At 44.4% G+C, this 23,774-nt stretch overlaps 2 protein-coding genes across 5 annotated transcripts in view; one reads left to right on the top strand and one right to left on the bottom strand.

Moving 5' to 3' along the window:
• Window positions 1-23,774, top strand: part of c9h1orf53 (chromosome 9 C1orf53 homolog) — a 485,525-nt gene that overhangs the window by 403,799 nt on the left and 57,952 nt on the right. The window lies entirely within an intron of this gene.
• The window catches only part of dennd1b (DENN/MADD domain containing 1B), a 104,464-nt gene that overhangs the window by 28,936 nt on the left and 51,754 nt on the right, over window positions 1-23,774 (bottom strand). For all 4 annotated transcript variants that reach the window (XR_013505108.1, XM_078285831.1, XM_071906927.2 and 1 more), the window contains 6 exons: window positions 22,992-23,045; window positions 22,165-22,275; window positions 14,397-14,497; window positions 12,116-12,161; window positions 10,251-10,352; window positions 188-313 (listed from right to left, as the gene is read on the bottom strand). Coding sequence is in view for 3 of the 4 variants with exons in the window: in XM_078285831.1 (XP_078141957.1) it covers window positions 188-313; window positions 10,251-10,352; window positions 12,116-12,161; window positions 14,397-14,497; window positions 22,165-22,275; window positions 22,992-23,045 (540 nt within the window). In the remaining variant the exon portion in view is untranslated. The remainder of the gene's footprint in view (window positions 1-187; window positions 314-10,250; window positions 10,353-12,115; window positions 12,162-14,396; window positions 14,498-22,164; window positions 22,276-22,991; window positions 23,046-23,774) is intronic.

The following is a 23,774-nucleotide window of genomic DNA, read 5'->3' as shown; positions in this document are numbered from 1 at the left end:
GGCTATGGATCAAAATACAATGCCTGGCCTTTATATTCAATACTTTAGCTATTTAAATGCAAACCTATAGCCATTGTTGAAATATGGTATTTATAAGTCAGTGTTAAGTAAATGAGGGCTATAATGTGACATACTACTATCCCACAAGGTGACTGGTAGCATTTGATGGATGCCACTGGAGCCTTACAGGTTTGTATCTGAGGGCGTCGCGGTAGGATCCAAACAGAGCGGCCTGCGTTCTCAGGAAGGCCCGGGCCACACCGCTCCCTGTTGCTGTTGACTGCTTCTTCAGCTTACTCTTCAGAGAGGACACCTGGTGAGAGACAGAAAGAGAAAGGGAGGGTGCGAGAGAGAGACAGAGGGAGAGAGATGGGAGGGGGAAAGAGAGAGGTGGAGGGGTAAAAGTTAAATTATCACCTCTGAAATTGGCGGAGGAAACTGCAAGCCCATTCTGGGTGTGAAGTATCGCATTTGCAGGTCATCTCAAAAAAAAAGAAAGAAAAAGAAAGGCAGAGCTTCAGCCTTTCCTCCAAGCTTATCTGTTGTGCTGCTGAGAGCACCTGCTGCTTTGCTAATTGAGGAGAGGATGGGAAGGGAGGGGGAGGAGAGGAATGGTGTGAGAGGGAGGAGACAGGAGAGAGGAAATAGAAACTCTCACCCTCGCTCTCCCTCTCTCACCCTCTCTCCACGCTGCCACCCCCGCTCTCCTCTCCATCACCTCCTTGCTTTTCGCTTCTTCTCCCTCCATTTCTTACTCTCTACCTCTCTTCTTTCCTCCTTTTTCCTCCCTCCCTTGTTGGCTCTCCTGGACTCCTTCTAGAAAGGGACTCTTGACATAAAATGTCTTTAATTATTTTCCCCTCTCCTGGCTCTCCCTCTAGGACTCCAGGCGAGAGCGGAGGAGCAGCAGGCCTCAGCTTGTTTTAGGATGACAAAAGATTCACCCTGGCCACCGGGCCCTGGGGAGTCTGGGAAGGAAGTTGTCAAGAGGCTCTCCTCACCTGCAGTCGCCAGCAGTCTGACTCTGCTGGGGGGAGAGAGAGAGAGAGAGAGAGAGAGAGAGAGAGAGAAAGAGGCAGAGAAAGAGAGGGCTGCTGCTGCTCTCTGTGTGGGCTGTGCTATCTGAGCACAAAAGCACAACATCTGATTGGTTTGGGTTGCACATTTTGTCTGGGTTACTGTAATGCTGCTTGGTGTCGGTCTGTTAACAGTTGTAAAGGCCTGTATCAGGTTAACACTGACATCTTCAATCAGCAAAAAAAACTCATTCATTCTAGTTCCTCATTGTATACTCTGCAGCTATTTTATCTTAAAATTTATACAGGATGTCAAAATGGAAGAGGCTAAACAGGTGTTCAAATCGATGCTTAATCTATCTATCTACTATTTATTTATTTATTTATACTCTGTTGATCCCCATAGGGATATTCCCTCTCCACTTGTCCCACAGATGCTTGCTATCATGGCAGCTTAAACCAAGGCCTTCCAGTGAAAGGATGGTCTCCTGACTCACTATGCCACTCTGCTGCCTGAATATGGGCTGAGAAAACAGGGTGCATTTGCAGAACTGATAAAGTGTGCATGAAAGGAAACAAGTAAATCGTCATTTGTGGTGGGCAGTCAGCCGATTATATTTAATACAGCATTGGCTATGGCTGCGTATTTCAGGGTCATGTCAGCTGCCCTCCACCCACCCATCCATTCACCTCCTTACACTGCTACATTTTATGCACAGCCGGGTGTCTGTTATTGTGGTTGTGTGTTAGGTGTCTGCGTCAGCTATAGCCATCTTTGTAATTTTTGTCTGGCTATTCCCTTTGTGTAAAGCAACTTTACATTCTAGACAAATCCTATATATCAATATTATTAGTTTTAGTGCTACCACTAGTAGGAGCAGTATTAGTAGGAAGAAGAAGAGAAGGAAGAAGAAGAGAAGAAGTGGAAGAAAAGCTGAGCTTGTGTCTACCGCTGAATGACCCCAGTCCTTCCATAATTTTTAGTTAATTTTTGATTAGGTCTATTTTGATCGGAAGGCCAAATATAGCGTGCTTCTGTGTAGCTGCAGCATTACAGGGAACATCGGTCTGGTGTCTGCTATTAGCCTAGCTGGAAAACTTCAGGGAGGAGAAGCAAAGTGTTAGCACAGCTCATTCAGAGGACAGGCAGAGAGCGAGAGACAGAGAGAGAAAGAAAGAAAGCGAGAGAGTGAGAGAGAGTGGCACTCTTAAACTGGGACAGAGACAAAACGAACAGCGTCGATTCCGCTCCCCTGGGCTTTCTCACTCTCCACCGCGTCCCTGCGCTGCCATTGCAAATGCTCCCAGGCATCAAACAGAAAGTTTATCACGGTTAAATTAACAAGTGTCATCTCCATATTCACTCATTGTGCTAAATGCTTTTATGTTTATGTAAAGCCCTTTCTGAAATTAATATTTCATGTTTATGTGCGTTTTCACTGATTTTTTTCATCCTTGCAAATCATTAAACTGTCTTTTTTTCGAGGAGAATCAAAGCGAACACAATGTCAGTCTAAGTGGGGGAGGCATACCCCAAAGACTGTCAGAGGAGAGGGGATAGCGGAGTTTACTCTGCACACAGAGTTCTGTACAACAGCTTTGAAAGGGAGAGAGCGCTGCAGTGGCAAACACTTTTTAATGAGGCGGGGACACAATCGCTTGTGCTTTGTTTCTCAATGTTAGAGGAAAAAGGGGGATAAAGCGACAAGTTCAAAGTTTCACGCTCATTCCCGAGTAAGATAGAGCATGATGAAAAAGATTCTTCTTTAGAGTCACGTGTGGTAATTAATTAGCTCATCATATAAATACCAAATATAGTAGCAGTGCATGACAAATAGCAGAATATCGTTTTTGCTAACAGTACAGTAAAGCACAGCCGAAGACGCGTTCGTCACATATCAGACACGAGAATGAAAAATAAACGTGTGTTTAGTAATTGGATTTTGAATATGGCGCCTACGCCGCAGTCGTCAGGTATGCCTCCACGGTAATGGCTCTGTCACACTAATTAACTATTACAGTTTGAGTGAAGCTAACGAGATGCGTACAGGCATCAGAGGAAGGCCAGGCTCTACAGGTGATAACCCTATTTGGCAGTGACATTTTTTAGTGTAAAGTCACAGTGGCGGTGATGAGATCAAAGGCAGAGACTCCCCCATTGGGTCCAATTAGAACTATAGCATTGTACAGGGGAGGAGGGGTGGCGCGAGGAGAGGGGGAGTGGGTGGTTGAGGGGGGGGGGAGAAAAAAACTGTTGAGTTATGATATTCATAATCTATGCAGAGAGGCCTTTCCAGTACAGGTCTTTTCCCCATAGCTGTGATCTTTTCAATTTACATCAAGGGAGGATGGTCGGGGATGAAAGCGGGGCGTCCGAGGCGCACAGCCCACAGAGGGCAGACATGGGGCCTCATTAAGGCCCAGCCCAGCCAGCCCCAAACAGGGTTTGAAGTGCGTCACATAAAGAGCATGGGGTCAAAGGTCAGACATAGAACAGATCTCCATTTAACTCTCCAGCTGGAGATGGTAATTAGCAGGTGCAATGATGATCCCTGCCTGACTGTAAGGGATGATACCACTGTAGGTGACACCCGGCATCTGTGTGTGTGTGTCTGTGTGTGTGTGTGAGTGTATGTGTGTGTGTGTGTGTGTGTGTGTGTGTGCTCGTTTGCGAATACGCCTGCGTGTCGACGCATGTACATGTACACAAAAACCCGCCGTGGATACTCACTCATACACGCACGCATGCACATAGAGCGCACACGCATACACACGCTGCTGAAGCATCTCACAAATCAAAATATTTTATAATGGTGGGCTTGACAAAAATAAAAACGCCTCTCTCCACCTCTCACTGTCTTTGTAAGAATGAGATGCAGCAGCCTAGTGACTGTCACTGCTCTACTCCAAAAGTTGACCTGACAAAATAGGGTTGAAAATCTATTATAGCTTCATCTCTGGAAAACACTAAATATCATGTATGACAACAACAAGTAATATTTTTATATATAATGTTGACGTTCTCATTGTGACTTATTCTATAATTAGACAGACTACACAACATATCAGAAGTGATTCACTGCTTTTAACGTCATAATTAACTACTCAACAAATCATTAGCTCACTGTCAGTTAACAAGAAAAAGAAAAAAATGACAACAGGTAGGATTTTGATTGAGAATATTATATTTAGTATTTAATAAATGAAGAAAAATAAGTGTAAATGAAAAAAAAAAAATGTAATGCATCAAACTCTGAATATATATTTAGCATTCCCCACAAAATTAGCACTGGAGCATATAAAACCCCTAAATAACGACCCTGACACTTGTGTGTTGTTAAAAAAAAAGAGAAAAGTTGGGTTTTCTACTCACAAAAAAGAATGTTTTGTTTAAGATTCTGTCCAGGGAAAGAAAGCCATGGGGACGCAATTAAAGAACTACAAAGAAAAAAAATAGTTATGAAAATCTCCCGCTTTCTTTTGATGTGCTGTAGTCTGAATTGTACACACACACACACACACACACATTGATCTGAACAAAGACACATAGATAAGCGCCGTGTATTCACGCATGCACACACACACACACGCATGTACACAAGTGCGCACGCACCTCGGCATCCATAAAACACATTCATTCATTCAGTTTGAAATAAATATGACTTGTTTTTGATACGTAAATGATAGCCCACATTATAGCTGGCATGAAAAAACACCTATCCATTCAGCATCTTTTTATGTATTTTTACATTAACCTCGTTTTCAGTCTTAAAACTGCAAAAGAATGGGGATATTACTTGAGTTGATAGGGAGGAGTCAAATAGGATCCCTTATATCTAACCCCATAACATCATAAACGATTAGTCTGTGGTAGGATAGCAATAATAACTTCAATGAATATTAAATTAGCAATATGATGTGATGAAAGAAATATGTATACATGGAGGAAGACTAGAATAGATCAACTACTAAGACATGAAATGAGTCATATAATACTTAATCATACGTCGATCCGTCTGCCGTTTAGTACAATACATTAGTCAGACGAAATGAAAAGAGAATGAGAAAGCAAGAGAGAAAGAGACAGTGTGTGTGTGTGTATGTGTGTATGCATGTGTGTGTGTGTGTGTTTTAATAGGGCTATCTCATTGCCGTGAGATACTCCCCGGTGTGGGGTTACTTTGTCAAGCTGACCTCTTCTAGCAGCTGAGCGGCACAAGCACTGAGTTTTGCATACATAATTAACTACAGCTAAATGTCATCTCTCACTTCAATAACTAACACAGTGGGTGCTGCTGCTCTCCCTTTTTGACTTCTAATCCAGTGCGAACCCCTTGCAGAAAGACTATGTGAAAATGAACTGTAGCATTTAAACTCCACAGTAGTCGATGAAGGGCTGGTAACATCGAGGAGAGAGTGTATGCACAGTTCGACGCCATTTAAAACAACAGTTCCCCCGCAAAACAATGCTTCAAATAAGCAGAGTTGCAGTCAGTAAAATACCAACTCAACAACAACAACAAACAAAATCACATACTTTGCTTTGAGCTGATTATGTTGTGGACACAGAGATTGTGTCTGGTGAGGTGCAGCATGTAACCGAGGTGGAGCAACCCAGTATGGCACACCGCAGTCCCGGCGCTGAGCTACCGTCTAGTTAGTGCAGCATGCGAGTGGCTTTACTGTAGGTGGCTCCACCATAGTGGGAAGACACGGGGGGCGAAATGAAACACACTTGGCTGCATCAGGACAGAACATGAGGGACAGCTGGTGGACAAAGCAAAAAAAGCTGTGAGTAGCAGAAGTTTCCTCACGAACTAGATCTGAATGTCATCGACGAACATTCCTGGTCGACGGTGTGTAGGCGTCTCTGTGTGCCCGTGTGTGTGTGTGTGTGTGTGTGTGCTTGCTGTAGGCTGTGCTCTGTAGTAGATGATGATGTAGATGTTGTTTTCTGGGAGCGTCGGAAGCTGAACACCAAATTAAAGCCGCGATGTTTGATTAAGTGTGCCAGGTGATCTCAGGAGAGGCGCGCAGACACAACCTCAACCCCCTCATTCATTTGTAAACTTCCAAATGCAGGCTTGAAATACAGGAAGTAGGAGTGTACTCTGTAAATTCCCCCCTTGATTGGGAATACAAATGATCAAATGTATGAAGGCTAGGAATGTATGGGTACACGGTGTCAGCAAAGTAGCGAGAGGCAGAAAGGAGGAGAATAGAAGGAATTAGGCTGTGATGTGAGAGAGTGCATCTGAAAATAAAGACGTAAGCTACATTGTAGTGCCTCACCTTGAATATGTGGCACAGACAGAATAATACATGAAAAAATTCCTCCGTCATTGGTTCGAGATCAATCGTCAGGATCAAATGAAAAAAATCTGATTCAGTCGCACAGTGTTTGTTTTCAGAATTAACACACTCCTAATTTGCTATTCTTGGATACTTTTAATGACTAGCGCGGTAAACAGCTCCACCAACCAAAAGCCAATTATAACTTTATCAGCACAACCTCTATATGGGAGAGGAACTGTGGATCCTCAGAAAAAGAAATGAAAATACCTTGATCTTCCTGGGAAAAACTACTGTGTTTTTTATTGAATATTTCTCTTCAGTGTGCTTGTCAACACATTGATTTTAATGACACACGCAGTCCCTCTGAGATTAATATGGTTTGAAAATGTATAAAAACTATTGAAACTTTCGGTTTCACTTAAACAATTTTAAAATATGCAAAACAGTACTGAAAATATACCATGTCAAATCAACAAAAAAAAAACTTTATAAATTCTGTAATGATTGCACAATTATATTCTGAAATGACAGGTAACACAAAACAAAAGCAGAAACAAAAAAAGTGTTGTAAGTTCACTCATCTGCATTAATTTCAATACAGAGACAAAGGTTTTTCTACCAAAATATATATATATATTGCTCAAAACTGGAAATGTTTTGCATTTACAGCGCACTTTGAACTTTCAATAAGCACAAAAGCATGTTAGAAAAATGATAATGGAAAAGAATTAACAATTGAAAAACAAATGAAGATCAAAAAAAGATTGATGTGAACAATTTATTACCACAGTCAAAACATGCCCAGGACGTCAGGAGACAAATTTGGAACAAAAACACAATTAACACCGGACCTTCAACTTTGCTGCATCTGACGTTTCCAATAAAAACAAATGTCCAAAATAATTATCAAAAGATTGCTGCATCCTTTTTCGACTCTTTACCAATTACTCTCTTCATTTGTAGATCTTTCCTTTTTTGCCAAACGGAACCGCTACTGGCATGGTAGCATTTCTAATAGTCAATAAATCTAAAATATTATGTGTGAAATTGGGGGAAAAGGCCATTAAGGGGCGGGCACTAGTGGAGCCAGTGTAGGGGTCCCGTCTGAAAGAGGGCGGCTAATTCAGGACAACTGTGAACTCTGAACCTGCTAAAAGCACGGCCACTGGTCAGCCCAGTGCTGTAATAGAGTCCACATGTACTCACAGCCTGCAGTGCCATAATTAGATGGATCTCTAAAGGTTTGCTTAAATCAATATGAGACTGCTTTGTTTTCCCTCTTAGTAAGACTTGAAACACGCACAAAAATTGCCTGCGGCCTTTACCTTTTATTACATTTCATGCTTTAAATTCATAAAAAGTGACGCTGGGCATTTAGAGTGTGAATAACCACTACTTCATAGGTCTCAGTGCTTCAGTTTCACACTGAATAAAGCCTGAGTGTTAAGTAGCCGGTGTTACAGTGAGAATTAGGGAGAAATGAACAGAGGTTTTAATAGCTAGGAAACAATGCACGGCAGCCCAGCCCAGGCAGAGAATCGCTCAGTATTAATTAAGATTTCAGGCCTCTGTTTGACAAACTGAGCAATGCCTCAAACATCTCCTTGTGTGTAAACACAAACATCAAATGCCATGTGGCACGTCCTCATCACTAACAAGCAAACTAACAAGGGACCTGGAATTCCGCTCAATTAGTACCTGCTCTCTTCCTTATTAATCTACTAGCCCCGGTGAAAAGATAACAGGAGACAGAACAAAATATGAATAGGAATAAAAAAACAACAACAACAATTTGTTACAATAAATATATTAACGCCAGTGAAGTTTCCATTTCAGGTGGTGTAATTTGACATGATATGCAGGGTATGTTCTGTCATTAGTCAGTGAAAAATGGTGAGCGGAGGGATCAAAGCAAAAAGGCTCTGAGCCTGCCACTTAATTTATCACACAGCAAAGACAAAGGCTTTTCTCTCTGCCTCTGTCGCTTTTCAAAAGCCCCGGCTCCTTTTTTATGACAAACTCAGTTTGCAATTTAATTTAGGACTTGAGTCCCTGGGTGCAGAAAAGCAAGCAGGCAGGAAGTGAGAAAGAGGAGAAGAAGGTAGCCAGGCAGGCACACAGGCAAGGAAGCATGAGAAGCAAACAGCCGGCGCGAGAGACGGCCAGGCTGGCAGTAAGTACTATGAGAACGAGACAAGAAGGCAGACAGGTGTCATGAAAATCGAGCAGGCAGGCACTAAGGCAGCCAATAAGGTAGGTAGTGCAGTAATGTAGGTGGCAGGCACACAGACAGACGGGCAAAAAAAGTAGGCAGGAAACGGTATAAAATGCAGGCAAGAAAGCACTAAGGCAGGTAGTAAGGAGGCAGTCATGCACACAGCGGCAGCCCATGGTAGGCTGAGCACTGCTAAATTAGGGAAACCAGAGCAGTGTGAGAGTATAAGTAGTGTATAGAGTATAAATATGTACTGGTAGCAGGGCTGGAGTTCAGGATGCAGCTGAATCTAAGTATATATGCTGGTAGTAGGGCTGGAGTCCAGTATGCAGCTGAATCTGACTATATAGTGGTAGTAGGGCTTGAGTCCAGTATGCAGCTGAATCTAAGTATATATACTGGTAGTAGGGCTGGAGTCCAGTATGCAGCTGAACCTGACTATAGTGGCAGTAGGGCTGGAGACCAGTATGCAGCTGAATCTGACTATATAGTGGCAGTATGGCTGGAGTCCAGTATGGAGCTGAATCTGACTATATAGTGGCAGTAGGGCTGGAGTCCAGTATGGAGCTGAATCTGACTATATAGTGGCAGTAGGGCTGGAGTCCAGTATGCAGCTGAATCTGACTATATAGTGGCAGTAGGGCTGGAGTCCAGTATGCAGCTGAATCTGACTATACAGTGGCAGTAGGGCTGGAGACCAGTATGGAGCTGAATCTGACTATATAGTGGCAGTAGGGCTGGAGTCCAGTATGCAGCTGAATCTGACTATATAGTGGCAGTAGGGCTGGAGACCAGTATGGAGCTGAATCTGACTATATAGTGGCAGTAGGGCTGGTATAGTGAGTCGCAGCCCCAGCAGGGCCTCAGTGCCTCACAGAGGAGCTTTAATACACACCCCCTGGAGAACAGCTAAACAAACAGATTCCTGCTTCTACAAAGACAGGGATGACAAGCACACGTGTGTCGTTCTGTGTGTGTGTGTGTATCTGTGGGTGTGTGTGTGTGTCTGTGTGACCCTGACACCGTGGCGACGCTTCCTGTTGCACTGACCGGCGTCAGTGCTCCATTAATTAAAGAGACGATGCGCTGGCAGGTGGCTTCGCTGCCCACACTGGTAATTGGCCCCCTTCTTCCCTCTCTCTCCCCCTAGAAACTCGCCCATCTCTGCCTTTTCTTTTCTTTTCTTTGCCTTGTTCCGTCCTCCTATCTCTCGCTCTCAGAAACGTGCCAGTGGGCAGGCAGAAATGCAAGACTTTGTGAAATAATGATTAGAATGGTTGGAGATGAAGGGGAAGGGAGTTGCACATTTTCCCACAAGCCTCTGATGGTCGGGGAATGCTGCTCGCCTTCAAGCGTCATACGGCGCGACGGGAGTTTACTTTAGACAGCCGCAATCTGAGGAGCCACTACTGCAGTCATTAATGATGTGGGGAGGGGACAAAGCTCCAGTTTGACAAGTTTCTGTGTGTGCTGTTATTTGTGGGCATTTGTTTGTCTGTGTATATTTTTCTGTGTGTATATATGTGTGTGTGTGTGTGTGTGTGTGTGTGTGTGAGCGTGAGTTTCTGAATAAGTGAGTGTGTGAGAGGGCAAGAAAATGTGTGTTTATGCAAGTGAGAGGTGTGAAAGAAGAAAAAATGAGCCATACGCATGTCATGTGCAATGAAACATTAAAACATGAGAAGCTTTGCGCTAGTGTGTGTGTGTGTGTGTGTGTGTCTCACCACGTCACTGGGCAGGTTCTGCAGGTCATCACAGGGGCTCTCCAGGGTGTTGGTGTCCACGTTCAGAATGACCACATCCTCCAGCGACCGACTGCGCACTCTCTACAGGAGGAAATGCACAGTATCAGCAACACTGCACACACTGCCACAGTAATTAGCAACACACAACACATTCTCACAAGTATGAACAAACCTCCCGCTGGAAATATTATTACAACATATCAAATCCTCCATGTACAAGCTCTTGTACTATTAATTATTTTAAAAATAATATTTTCTGTGTTTCTACACAATGCATTTGAAGGTCTATTTTTTTAAAATGTAAGCCTTCACAATCTTTCACAGTGTGAATGTTTAGAGCCATTTCTAAACAATACCAAAGCAAAATAGCAATTAATCTACTGCCTTTACTAACAGTAGCGAAGTCATATATGTTTCATGTATTTGGAGAATCAAGAGCCACAACATTTCATTTAGCTAATTATTTAAATTCCTGGGACATTAAATCAACCGAACTTTCGATAGTTCAAATATTTGAAATCACGTAATAAGTTTTGCCCAGGTGCGTTTCCCAGCAGGCAACCTCATGGCTGTCCTGAAGCCCCAGTCAGGAGAAAACACAGCGGTCACATTTAAAATCACACTAGTCATCACACACCTTTACGACTAACAATGAAAAATGGCGCGTAGGAAAAAAAGTATTAGAACATCTTTACTGTAACACACACACACAAAAATGAAGAATGGCGCACAGAGGAAACATTCAGAGTGCGCGAACATTTTCCACAGCACCGCAACCTCATGCATCAACAACAACACAGTGCTGCTGTGCTGTGCAGTGTGCATCCTGATGGCGACAAATTCAACAATTATTTCAGTGTGGTGCAGGATGCAGGCAGGTGTAGGGGGGGAAACAGCAGAGTGTGTGAATTTCTAGTTTGTCACTTTTGTGACAGCCTGTGCTGTGGAGGCTCACATGCTGATCTGGACTAATTATGTAGTGGCGGAAAGGGGGACTGTCACCGATGCAGAGTGTGATAAATACTGCCACTGCCGCAACTGTCAGGCAAATATCACACACACACACACACACACACACACACACAGGCATACACACAACAAACACACACATGCGCAACAACATATGCATTTGCACAATTACGCACGCATACAGACAAACACTTACATACTAACACTTACACACAAGTGCAAATGTGCGCGTGCGTGTAACATGCATTCACACACAACAGCAGCGCTGGTGACGGCTTGCCCCCCAACCAACACACACGCTTTCAACAATGAAGTAGAAAAGCTCTTTGTTTGCAGATGCTTTTTCTGGCTTTCTCTCTCTGTCTTTTATACTTCTGGTTAAGAATGCACACAAGCAAGAGAGGGAGATAAAGAGGAAAAAACATTCTGTCAATATTTTTTTTGATTTGATTCACAGTGTTGGAGGTGTCAAAGAAAATACTGCATTATTGAAATTTCAAATACTTTATACTGAATTTAAGAGCAGAATTCACTAAGTCAGTTGCAGCATTAGCTGATCACATATAGAGAGAGGAAAAAATATTTGTTCAGTGTCCAATAGACAGAATCCTCAAACTAATTTGGTTAATTTGTATGGAAATGTACTGAAAAGGATCCTGAAATTCTTGATGAAATCTGGTGTGAATTTAGTGACCATAAAAAAATTAACTTTGATATAAAGTGTGCACATAACCCCACCCCCTACACACACACACACACACACACACACACACTTTCACATGAACTTGCACCCACACATAGAATCGTGCACATCTAATTATGCACAATTACACAGAGAATTACGAACACACATACCCATAGATTAACTAACATACCTCAAGTAGACTAAGATGAACTCCTACCAAGTATGGCATGGGGGCACTGTGGAGGAAGAGAGGAAAGAAAAGACATTAGCAATGTGACTAATCAGGGCTGAATTCAATTAAATGCTACACTCAATATCAAATCTTTTTGCAGGCTACACTAACATGCCACATTTCAAAAGACAAAGAAAACAGAAACAAGCCAAGTACATGTTGGAAGTAAATTCTCTTTTATCAATTCATGGAAATTAAATAAAAATTATTGTAATGCAACAGGTGTGCAGTTCCCCCCACCCCCAGTTTGGACACAATGAAAATGATCAGAACAGGAGGCTCGCTGTAATTGAGCTGCGCACTGTATAACAAATATAGGCAGCAAAACAGATTATCACCCATATGTTATTCTCTAACCCAATCATCTTACATGTAGGGCAGGGCTGCTGCGTCTAACTTCAAAATGGTTTCTCTGAGAACCACCAACACTCTCAGCTTGGGAAACACCATTAGATTAACTGGTGTGTGTAGGCAGGGCAGGAAGATGATCTGGTAAATCTGGACTAAAGAGGCACCAGACTAGTGCAGACTAGGAGACCAAGTAAATAGAGCAAACAAGTCCTGCCACCATCCTGCTTCCAGGAAGTGCTTCTGGCACTTAGTCATTGATTTGTGGCTTACAGATTTTATAAAATCTGATTCAAAGTAGTTGTGCACAGTAAAAGCTGTAAAAGTAATCTATCAGTAACCAGTAATTTACCAATAATAATACTACAGTAACAATACAAACACAATACAACTGCTATTACTACTATTACTACTATCACATATAGTAATAATAGTAATAACAATCAAATTAATAATAGTAGAAGGTCTAAGGGGTTTTTTCCCCAGCGGTTAGATGTATGATATTGAGAGTCTGCTGGTAGATTCTGAGATCTACTGAAAGTATGGAAACACTTAGAACATTTTCTTCAAACCCAAAGGGTGGGACCTCTGTTTCATATACCAGAGTGCCAAAGGTTTCCATTTACCCTAAAAAAATGTGCTCTACAGTATTATTATCGTATCATTCTTATCTCATTTTTATCTTCATCCTAAAAGTGTTTCAAATATTTGGAGGAAAAACGACATGGACAGGCTGAATCAGCAGTGCAATACAGTATATTTCAAGACTGTCAGCACATCCACCAACTCAAATAAAATGAAAAAGAAAAAAAGAGTCAGATAATAGAAACCATTTTTACAATCTATTTTCAATGAGGTTAACAGAGGCAGCGATAATCAGATAGCTGTTGAGTCGGTGTATTCCCAGCCAGCGTGATTCAGAAGCCACAGGCTCATAATCAAGTTAGTGCAACAGCAAAACAAACAGCAGGCCTGTAGCTCTGCCTCTGCTTTGTACCCACTGTCTTCTCGCTTTCAATACTCACAGCCATCAACAGTCACACAGACAAAGACACACACACACACACACATACACACACACAGAGCATCTAAATCTAATTTAGTTATCTAATCAGTGCATGGAGGACACCCCCTGTGATTGAATAAGATAACGATGAGGCTTCACAGTGTGTTGAAAATCACATTGTACTGTCGGTGATGAATAGCTTCTTAAAGCTGATGTATCCCTTATGGTATAAGGTACTATATGAGCTATCAACACAGATTCAACATGAACCAGCTCCTTTTTTTACAGATGCTAACTTCCATACTCTGCATTTTTTTTTTTTTAAATATGTTGAGATCTGAAGTTGAACTAAACGCATGTGGATTTGTAGATGAGCTATCACTTCTGCTCTCCCTTTGGTTTCAATCAAGTCCATTCAGATTTGTTGGATTTGCGTTGGATGGGTGGTAATGAACCCCTGAGAGGGCTAAGACGAGGAGAGTTTGGTGCTAGCGCTGGCATGAAATATGGAGGAAGGTGATCCGGACCGTTCATTATGTTGAGAGGCCACACAGGAGAAGGCGCGCCGCGAGAGGAATCGTGAGAACCACTCCGAGAACGGGTGGGAGAACGTGTGAACATGTGTGTGACTGCGCGTTTACGCTAAGGTTTTAGCAGCGTAGCTTGGTACACGGGCAGCACAAGGCATGCTGTGTGTGTATGTGCCTCTGTGTGTGTGTGAGTGTGTGTGTGTCGTCGGAGGAGGAGGAGGGCTGGAAAACGAGAGAAAGAGCAGAAGGAGAGACGGAGCAGAAGGAGAGAGAAGTAGGAAGAGTACGTTTGCCTATATGATGTTGATATTGATTGTGTGTGTATGTGTGTGTGCGTGTGTTTGGTCAGCCTTACCAGCAGTAGTCCAGAAGATGCGGAGGCAGCACAGGGATGAAGATGTGCTGCCAGAACATGGGGAAGAGCATGGCAGCCGCACCGTGGACACATGCAGTTAACTACAGGGAGAGAGAGAGACCAGAGGAGAGACTAAAAAAAAAGGCATAAACACCCTTTTGTATGTTAACTGATGGTTTCAAATATTTTAAACTCACAGTTTGCTTGCATTGATTTCACTTACAAGAAAACAATGAAAACAATGAATAAAATAAAATACCTTTGAACTGAATACACTGCTCCTTGTGTGTTTTTTTGCAAACTTATTCAACAAGGTTACTACACTGCCGAGGTCTATAGAGAACCACTGCTCTGTTTCCAGCTAAACACAGGTTTAATATCATGTAAAACAAAAAAACACTGTAGAAGTCTGATCAAGGTCGCAGCTGTAGTGGTGCTCTTTGTTGACGCGTTGATGCGTTGTACGTTTGATTTCATTGAGCTATCATTGCCAAACATGTAGTTAGACTTTAATCTTGCTCTCAAACAAAAGCCGCAGATAGACATTGTGCGCTGACAGGTCTGATAGTGTTGTTGTGATGAACACACAGCCTGCTAGCTACTGTTGGAGGAAGAGAGGGAGAACAGACTGAAAGCTGGAGATCAATCGGCTGACAGGCACCTGTCTTTAACCTTGCGACAGAAACACACCAGACGAGAGAAAGAGTGATAAGGAGGTGAAAGGAGAGAGCGAGTGTTACAAAGGCTGACTTACAGAAAGACTGGCTTACACACAGAAAGACCTGAATGCAGTGTTTCCTCTGTATTGATTCAGTAGTGATGGGTCACCACAGTGACAATATTACCACCACTGTATATGAAAATGGGAAATCTGCCCCCCCTGCCCTAAAAAACAACAACAAAAAGACATAAAAAACAACAACAAAAAAATTATACTGTTTTTTCTCAATGAGGTATCCAAGTAAAAAAAACTTTTTGTGCCACAACTTGTACTACAGCAAAAAAAAGGGGGACGAGTGTAACACTAGAATCTAAATTACCCCCACCACTATGGCAAAGAAGTTAAAGAGGAAACAATAGAATAATTAACCTCTTTAATGACAAATAATGAAGAGCAATCGCATGAGGATGATATTCCTTTTCAAAGGAGCTCACTACATTGTCAAGCCAAGGTGATACATAAAATAAAAGTCATTGTCTCCCATTGTCTTAAAGCCTACATCCCCCTCTTGACATCCCGTCTCATGAAAACCAAGCTATAGTAATGACCTGCAGAACACACACACACACACACACACGTGCTCACACACACACACACACACGGCAGGAGAAAGAGAGGCGTTAGCTCATCCACCAGATTAAAATAACATGATTAAATATGGAAAGAGAACAGAGGTCTGGGGGCTCCTGCGGGACTTCATTAGGGCAAATTGCCAAAGAATGAAACATGAGTTAGCCAAGAGAGACTGCGGGCTGGGCCAATACCGCCGGGACCCCGGAGTAGCAGCCGCTGTTATACCGCCGCAGCTTCACAGTCAATGTGTGAAGCGCACACACACACACACACATACACACACACACACACCCACAGCTACCAGGAGACCCCCTGCTCACTGACACACACAATGTCACAATTGACCGGCCAAAAGCGGGCAAGCTTGGCGGCTGAAAACCACTGCTGCCAGAGAAAGAGAAAGAAGAGGACCCCACCCCCACAATCCACCCAAACATCAAGCCTGAACATCTGAAAAGCTCACAACAGAGTGTGTGGCTGTGTGTGTGTGTGTGTGTGTGTGTGTGTGCGCACACGCCGCATGTGTCCATGTGCCTCCCTCCCTGCGTGTTTGTTTTAACTGCGTTCATTTTTCATATCGGCTGGAAAAAAGCAATGATCTTTTTTTATTGTCTCCATGCAATCTCTCATATACCCAGTCCCACAATAGTTAAGACTTAATCAACATTTAATTGGTGTCTTGCTCTGCGTATCTGCATATGCATATTTCCGCTGTCTGCCGTCTTCAAATAAAACACAACAATGCCACGCTCCTGTCAGGATTAATTCCCTGGCAAACAGTTTTTTTTTTTTCTTATTCTGAAAATAAATCAATGCTATGAATATTAATGTGTGAAAGTGTAGCACTTGGTGGAAGAGCTACTATCAAAACCGCCGTGCCCTTCTCTCTTTCCAAAGTGACGACTAAGGGGCCATTAAATAGTGATGAAGAGAGGTCAGCAGTCGGGCTGCGGATATACATACACACAGAGAAGCACACGGACGGACCAGCACGCGCGCACACACACACACACACACATACTAAGTGGAGAGCCAACAAGCTAGTGTATCCCTCCTCTGGGAGAACGAGAGAAGCCCCAGCCATTCGCTGGTACCAGGAGGTAATGGCACAGAACACCTCGCTAACCAACTCCAATTATCTCCACCAGGCCTCAAGGTGAGCCCCCCAACTGGCATGATTTACTCTCAGGTTGAAAGGGAAAACGGGAACCTCTGCTTCTCTTCTTCTCAGGCTGGGTGGCTGGCTTGGGGGAGTGGGCCGATGTTGGGGAGGGGGCTGGTTACTGAAACTAAGATAATCATTTATAAAACAAATCTAGATTTTTTCTCTCTCTCTCCAAGGGGGTGGAGGGGGCGGGCGTGCATGAGATAAGGTAACTTTCAGGAGGTAACTCCAGAGGAATAGTTCACATATTTCCTTCTCACATTCAACTAAAAATAAACCTCCGTGTCCTTGGTTCAGGTTTTATAACGGATAAGGAGACAAAATAGAAAGAAGAAAATTAAAGAGAAATTTGTGATCGCCCCCCCCCACCTCCCTTTCTTTTTCTTCTTTCTGAGGGGGGCTTCACATGAGAGTGGGTCACGAGAGGCTAAGGCTGATAAAATATTTGCCAGGCTGATAAATAATAGATGAGTGGAGCCAAATGGCTTACACGCTCCACAAAAGACCTGGGTGCTTAATATTCCATTCAATGGAGAATCACAGATACAGTCCCCAAGAACAAATACAGGATTAGGTGCTGGGTCCAGTCCTCGGGGACCGGGGCTCTGCCCAGTAATGAGGGGCTGCCTGCCTGCCTGCCTCTCACTCTGTGTGTGTGTGTGTGTGTTGCCCCTAGAAGCTAACCGATTATACAGCGACAGCCTGCATCAAAAAGCAGTCGAGGTCTTTGGTTCTGCCCTGAGAGCTTTCCTAACGCTCTGTAGCCCAGACAGAAAGTGTCCACACTGACGCTGGCTTTCCCAGATCCATTCAATGGGACTAAAGGTCAGTGAGACACAGAGAGAGACAGAGAGAGAGAGACACACACAGAGAGACGGAGAAAGAGAGAGAGACTGATAGAGAGAGAGATGGGGAAAGATGGGAGGGGGGGAAGAAGGGAGAATGGAAGAATGACATGGAGGGATAAAAGTTGCATCACACCCCTGAAATAGGTAATGTAAACCTAAGCAAAATGTTGAGGTCAGACAGTAGTGTGGTAATAATTATGGGGCCTACAGTAAGTGTGAGTCAATATGGTCTTTTTTATAGGAAATTAACCAAAAAGCTGAATTATGAGACACAGATGAACACAGTTATCAAAAATCTTTAACAACATGTGGGCGGCTACCCTAAGTCATCTGAGACGCTGTTCGCCAACCATCAAAGAGCTCTCCATATTCAGATCTCGTCTTATTCAGATGAGCTCATCCCTCTGCCTTGAAAACATCTGCCTTAGCAGCACTGACAGCCCTTCAGCGGTGATGCTTCCTTAAAGAGCAGGACCCAACAGAGACCTCAGATCTTCTAAACACTGCAACTCTGAGCTCTAAGTCTGTAGACTCTGTCAGTAACGCAGTGTGTTTCCGCCCACACCTCTCCTCTTTACCTGAGAAACTGGACATGTTGAAGGGAAACACAGATGGAGAGGCATAGAGTGGAGAAAGGGCCATTGTAAGGGCCTGCATACACTACTTTGACATATTACTTTACGTATATAGTATAAACGGGCAGTATAGAAGAGACTGAGCCCTTTGACCAGACTGTGAAATACATAACGGCTAACAATCATTCCTTCTGCTTCCATACTCTCTTCTTCACAGATGAAGGAACCTATATATTGCAGGCTACATGTTAAATTAGAGTCGCAGCAGAGTGTGAGACAGATAGCTCCTACTGCGGGCAAAGTGATTCAATTTGACGGGAGAAACAATATCAACAGTCACTCTTGACCTCCTCACACACCTAACTCAAACACTGGTTTTCCCTCTCCTAGCCTTTCCTTCCATCTCTCTCCGTACTTATTCTCCCATTCCCTTTCCTTTCCTCTCTTCCAGTCTCATTTTCTTTCCATTTCTTACTCCTGTTTTCCTCCTCTTCGCCTGCTGTCCTTCTGTCCGCTGCTACCGCTTCGTCTCCCTCGTTTCTCGGTTTGGTTTATCTCTGCGCGCGCCTCCCCCTCTCCCCTCCCCGCACCTAGGAAGTCACCAATTACCGGCGCTCTGCTTTCCCCTCTGTTGACAAACGCCGGTGTCAGGCCCGGCACAACGCAGGTGTGCCACTAACAAGTAGGTGGCACAGGGAGAGAGAGAAAGAGGGCACACAGGACAGCGCAGACACAGCTAACGCCAGGCCTCCCACGCATGCACACACACACACTCTCTCTCTCTCTCTTTCTCGCACAAAGACGTAAGGCATAAGGTACAGGCACCTGTGAATGCAGAAAAACACACACAAACAGATGCACACGAAAAGACACAGAGACACAAATGTCACATACACAGGCACGGTACATGCACACCCACAGTCCTGTGCACGTATGCACATTTGCGGTCACACCCGCACGACACACACACACACACACACACACACAACGTTAAAGTCAGACACATGGCATGGGCTGAGATATGTCTATTGACTCTAACAAGAGGGGAAGGAGGGGGAGGACATGCCGATGTTCTGCAGCCGCCCAACAACAGAGAGACACATTAAGAGACCCAGTAAGAGGGAGGCGAAGTCAGAGCGGCAGAGAGAGAAAGAGAGGTAGTCGTGAGTGAGAGACAGACGGAGAGACAGAGACAGAGAGAGAGAGAGAGAAGAGTATATGTCAGTGAGGAAGAATAACTAAGATAGATAGAGAGAGAGAAAGAGAGAGAGAGAGAGGGAGAGAGAGAGAGAGAAGTCAGGGGAAAGAGAGGGGAGAGAAACAACAGAGGGAAAGGCAGGAAGCAGAGAGGCAGCTGGCACTCTAGGGCATGGTGGATGGATGGCTCCTTGTTAGCATAGGCCTGACAGGCTGATGAGAGGGCTGCTGTCAGCCGGCGCTGGGGCTGGGGTGTGTGTGAGCTGGGGCTGGGGATGGGGCTATAAGGCAGGGCTGAGGCTGGGCCCCAAGAGCTGGGGGGCCTCGGCAGATGAAAGACGCGGAGGGGTGAGGGGGGGGGGGGGTGTGTGTGTGAGAGGGGGTCCCTCCCAGCTGACTAGTTAGAGGAAGGCGTGATGCGGCCCCATTATACGGCCCTATGACAAGGCTGCACGCTCGGCTGGCTCCCGCCCCCTGCGCCACCGCCACTCGGCCTTTTAAAACAGCGGTACCGCTCACCTCCGGTCACGAAACAAGCAATAAGTCGACTGATGCATTGTTGTAAGATCATGATTTATTCCTTTGCTGTTGGCTGCTTGCGAGACGCGCCGGCCATGTACCGGCAGACTGACACAGTGGGTTCACTGGGGGCTTTAACACAGGCAGCACCTAGAGCAGGCAGAATATATGCAGTGTATCTGTGTGTGTGTGTGTGTCTCTCTCTCTCTTTCCACTTTCTATTCCTCCCGTCTCTCTCTGCTTGGCTGAGAGGCTGGACAGTGGAGGAGGTGGTAAAAAGCAGCTGGATGGTACTAACAATGTTACTAATGATACCTTCCTTCTCTCATATATCCTCTATCTGTAGCAAGTAGACGCTACAAATATTACCTGTCCATCCAGTGACTGCTAACACTCACTTTAACAAATGCTGTGACAAAATCTGACATAAATTATATATTTCTTGTCCTTTAAGAGATTTGATCAGAGGACAGTGGTGGGGATAATGAGCTGGGCTGCTTTTAGACAAGTATGTTTACACTTACATAGCTAGTTTCAAGAATCCTAGTAGTCGTTTCCACTTGAACTGGGAGGTCAGACTATCCAACAATAAAAAATAAAGCATCACAGGAACAGTAATAATACTAGGCCTGCTAGCAATCCCAGTGGAGATGTGAAAATACCTTTGTACTACAGTGCCTGACATATATAGCTACCAAACCAAAACGCCTCTCCCAGAGGAAGATGGATGGATAGACGGATGAGTGGATGAAGGATTGCAAAGGATAAAAGGCTTACAGAGGTGGAGGTCTGATGTGGAAGCTCTTAAAATATCCTGTCGGCATATATTCGTTAAATAAACCGGCGAAGATTTGTCTCCGTGCCGCAGAAAACAGTAAATCACAAGACGAAATCACCTCCATCCCTCTCCCTGCTAAAAAGAAAAACACCCTTCACCCATGAGTCTGATAATTTACACCCTGTAACCCTGGTGTCACAGCACAGCGCGCTGCCTAGGCCCTGAGCGGAGGCACTGCCGGTCTGAGGAGCTGAGGAGCTGAGGGGAGACGGGTGAAATTCTCGGAGGGTTGGGTAATTTCTACAGCTCCCCCCCACCCCCGATTCTGGCTCCTATGGGAGACCTTGGTTACCGTCCCCCCACCACCACCACCACCACCAGCGGCGGCCCCTCCGCCTGTTCAGTGTTCTGCAACCCTGCAGATACTGAGGCAGGGCCGGCTACACTGCAGATACAGATAGGGCTTGGATGACATCACTCCCCTCTCATCTGTCATAAACATTTGGCTCTGCCCCATCAGCCGTAGAGATAAGGGGGACGGGATGGAAGGAGGAAAGGAGGGAGGAAGAGGGTAGAGAGAGAGAGAGAAAGATAGAAGTGACTAGAACTATGTGAGAGAGTAATAACTGATAATTAAGGGCTTTTTGGCCATTAAAATGTAGCAGCTTTGAGACAAACAGTCAAATATAATCCTGCTTTAGTGTGGATTTTGCAGCTTGTCAGAGCCTGGCGCTTAGCGAGGCTGTCTGAGCGCAGGATGCCAGGGTCGGGCGGGGGGGGGGGGGGGGGGGGGGGTGAGGGGGGCAGATGGATCAGTTAAACTCTCTGCACAAGTAGGGTAGCCATGTCAGATAAATATTCTCATCTTACTACTTAGGGTTTGATATCCTGCTGGAATATTGATGAAGAGCATCATGTTCAATCTAAGACACAGTCCCAACATTTGAGCTATTACACATTTTTGGGAGGGCAAATCAGAGGGAGCATAAGGCATTTTTAATATTAGCCAAATATCCGAATTGGATGTGAACCCAAAAAAGCGGCCTTAACTCTCTGTGGCTATAAATTAGCGACAGTTTCTCATAATATGATATGATTTTTAGGAGACAGATGAGATAGCATGCAAGAACCCTACATTATCTAGCATGACAGAGGAGACAAAGCATAAAATTATATGACTGAAACTTTTGTGTCACCTTATATCAGGGGGAAAATTAAGAGTTATGCAGAACACACAGAGCAGCAATGTTCTTAAATCAAGCGTCCCTCAAGTGGTCGCAATACAATATTTGAAACCACTTCCTAACCTATTTTTCTCCTGTGCCTGACAGGACACACTGCAGCCGATGAGTGACTGCGGCTGAGAGAATGACTGGGAGGCAATGGACTCACAGTGCTAAGCTTGCTTGAGGTAATGATGATGCGCCGTTCGTGCAGCATGCTGGCGTAGAGCTGGAGCATGTTGTTGACGTCCACAGCCACAAAGTACTCTGTCAGGTTCCTCTGGAAATAGACAGAAGGATACGCAGGTACATAACACACCGACTCAACCTCTCCACACTCCTGACTCCGAACTTACTCTTGACTTTGCACATCGACTTGCTTACAGTAAAATGTCTATGCTACAGACTGTGTGAGTGTGCCAGAATTAGCCATAGATACTGAAACATACTGTACTGTACTGGCTGGAAACATACTTGGACTTCCAACTCTGTCTTCACTGTTATGCAGTGAATGTAAATAGATCAGAAATAACCCTTAAAGAGAGGCACAGAGTACAGAGCAACATTTATGTCCTTTATCTATCCGATTTAGCCATGTGTGGAGAATGGATATGAGTCAAGATTGCTTAAATTTTCCAGACTGAGCTGTAAGGATGGCTTTCATTGGCTGTCTGTTGCTGAAAAGACCAAATTGTTGTACTTGAGCTACATGTTTGATACAAAATCAAGGAGGAACTTGTATTCTATTTGAACACTTTAATTCCCATGGCGGTCACTGAGCTTTAACATTAACAGTATGAGAAGCAAGAGAGGTAGAATCGAGACAAGAGGGTGATGCAATAATTTCAAAAGGTGACAGGTGTATGTGATCAAAAACGATTACAGGAGCAGAGAAGTTTCCAAAAAGTGAGGAATCTCTCTCCGTCTGCCTCTCTGTGTGTCTCTTTCTCTCTCTCTCTCTCTCTCTCTCTCTCTCTCTCTTACACGAAGACTTACGCTCTCAGGGATAGTTGGCAGTCCGTTGATATCCGGGGCGATGAAGTAGGAGTGCTGCGAAAACACAAACATACAGGAGAAAGAAGAGGGAAGGTCACGAATGCAGCACACCACTCACAGAAGAGAATGAGGGGGGGGGGGGGGGGGCCCTTCACTTTGTTCTATGATTTATGGCTCATCTTCTGCTCTGTCTATATGAATTGCTGAGCTGGTGTCTGAACTGTGGCGATGCTTTTATCAGGCCTAGAGAACAGAGAAAGCTCAATAGCAGCTCAGCTCCCCATAGACACAGACTGGGGTGATGTCTCCGGTGGAAAACGGAGTCTTTATTTAAGCATTAAAGAGGCTTGCGCAGAGCACCAACACACACACACACACACGCACAGACACACACCAAAGTCCACGTGCACATGTGCACACACACACACACACACACACATACAGACACGTGCACTCGCAGATACAAATACACACAGACAGACATGTGGACACACACACACACACATACACACAGGTTGTTTAGAGGATCACAGGGCTGCCTGTCTCACTTTGGGAGAGCAGGGCAGGTTCAGTGTTCAGATCAAAGGGGCCTGAGAGAGGTACTGTTTGGAGACAGGTAGACAAACCACCAACTGAAACACACTATTCTCTCTCTCTCTCTCTCTCTCTCTCCACTCGCCTCTCCTGTGTCCTTGGTACACCTGTGTTTCTCTAGGCCTCAGCTCGACCATCTGTTGCTGCTCCTCACTTAAATCCACTGTAGCTTCTACAGAACATCTTCTC

The sequence above is a fragment of the Centroberyx gerrardi genome, chromosome 9, assembly GCF_048128805.1.
Source record: "Centroberyx gerrardi isolate f3 chromosome 9, fCenGer3.hap1.cur.20231027, whole genome shotgun sequence".
Taxonomy (NCBI): domain Eukaryota; kingdom Metazoa; phylum Chordata; class Actinopteri; order Beryciformes; family Berycidae; genus Centroberyx; species Centroberyx gerrardi.
Note: the sequence above shows the minus strand (reverse complement) of the source record. Positions and strands in the feature narration are given on the sequence as shown.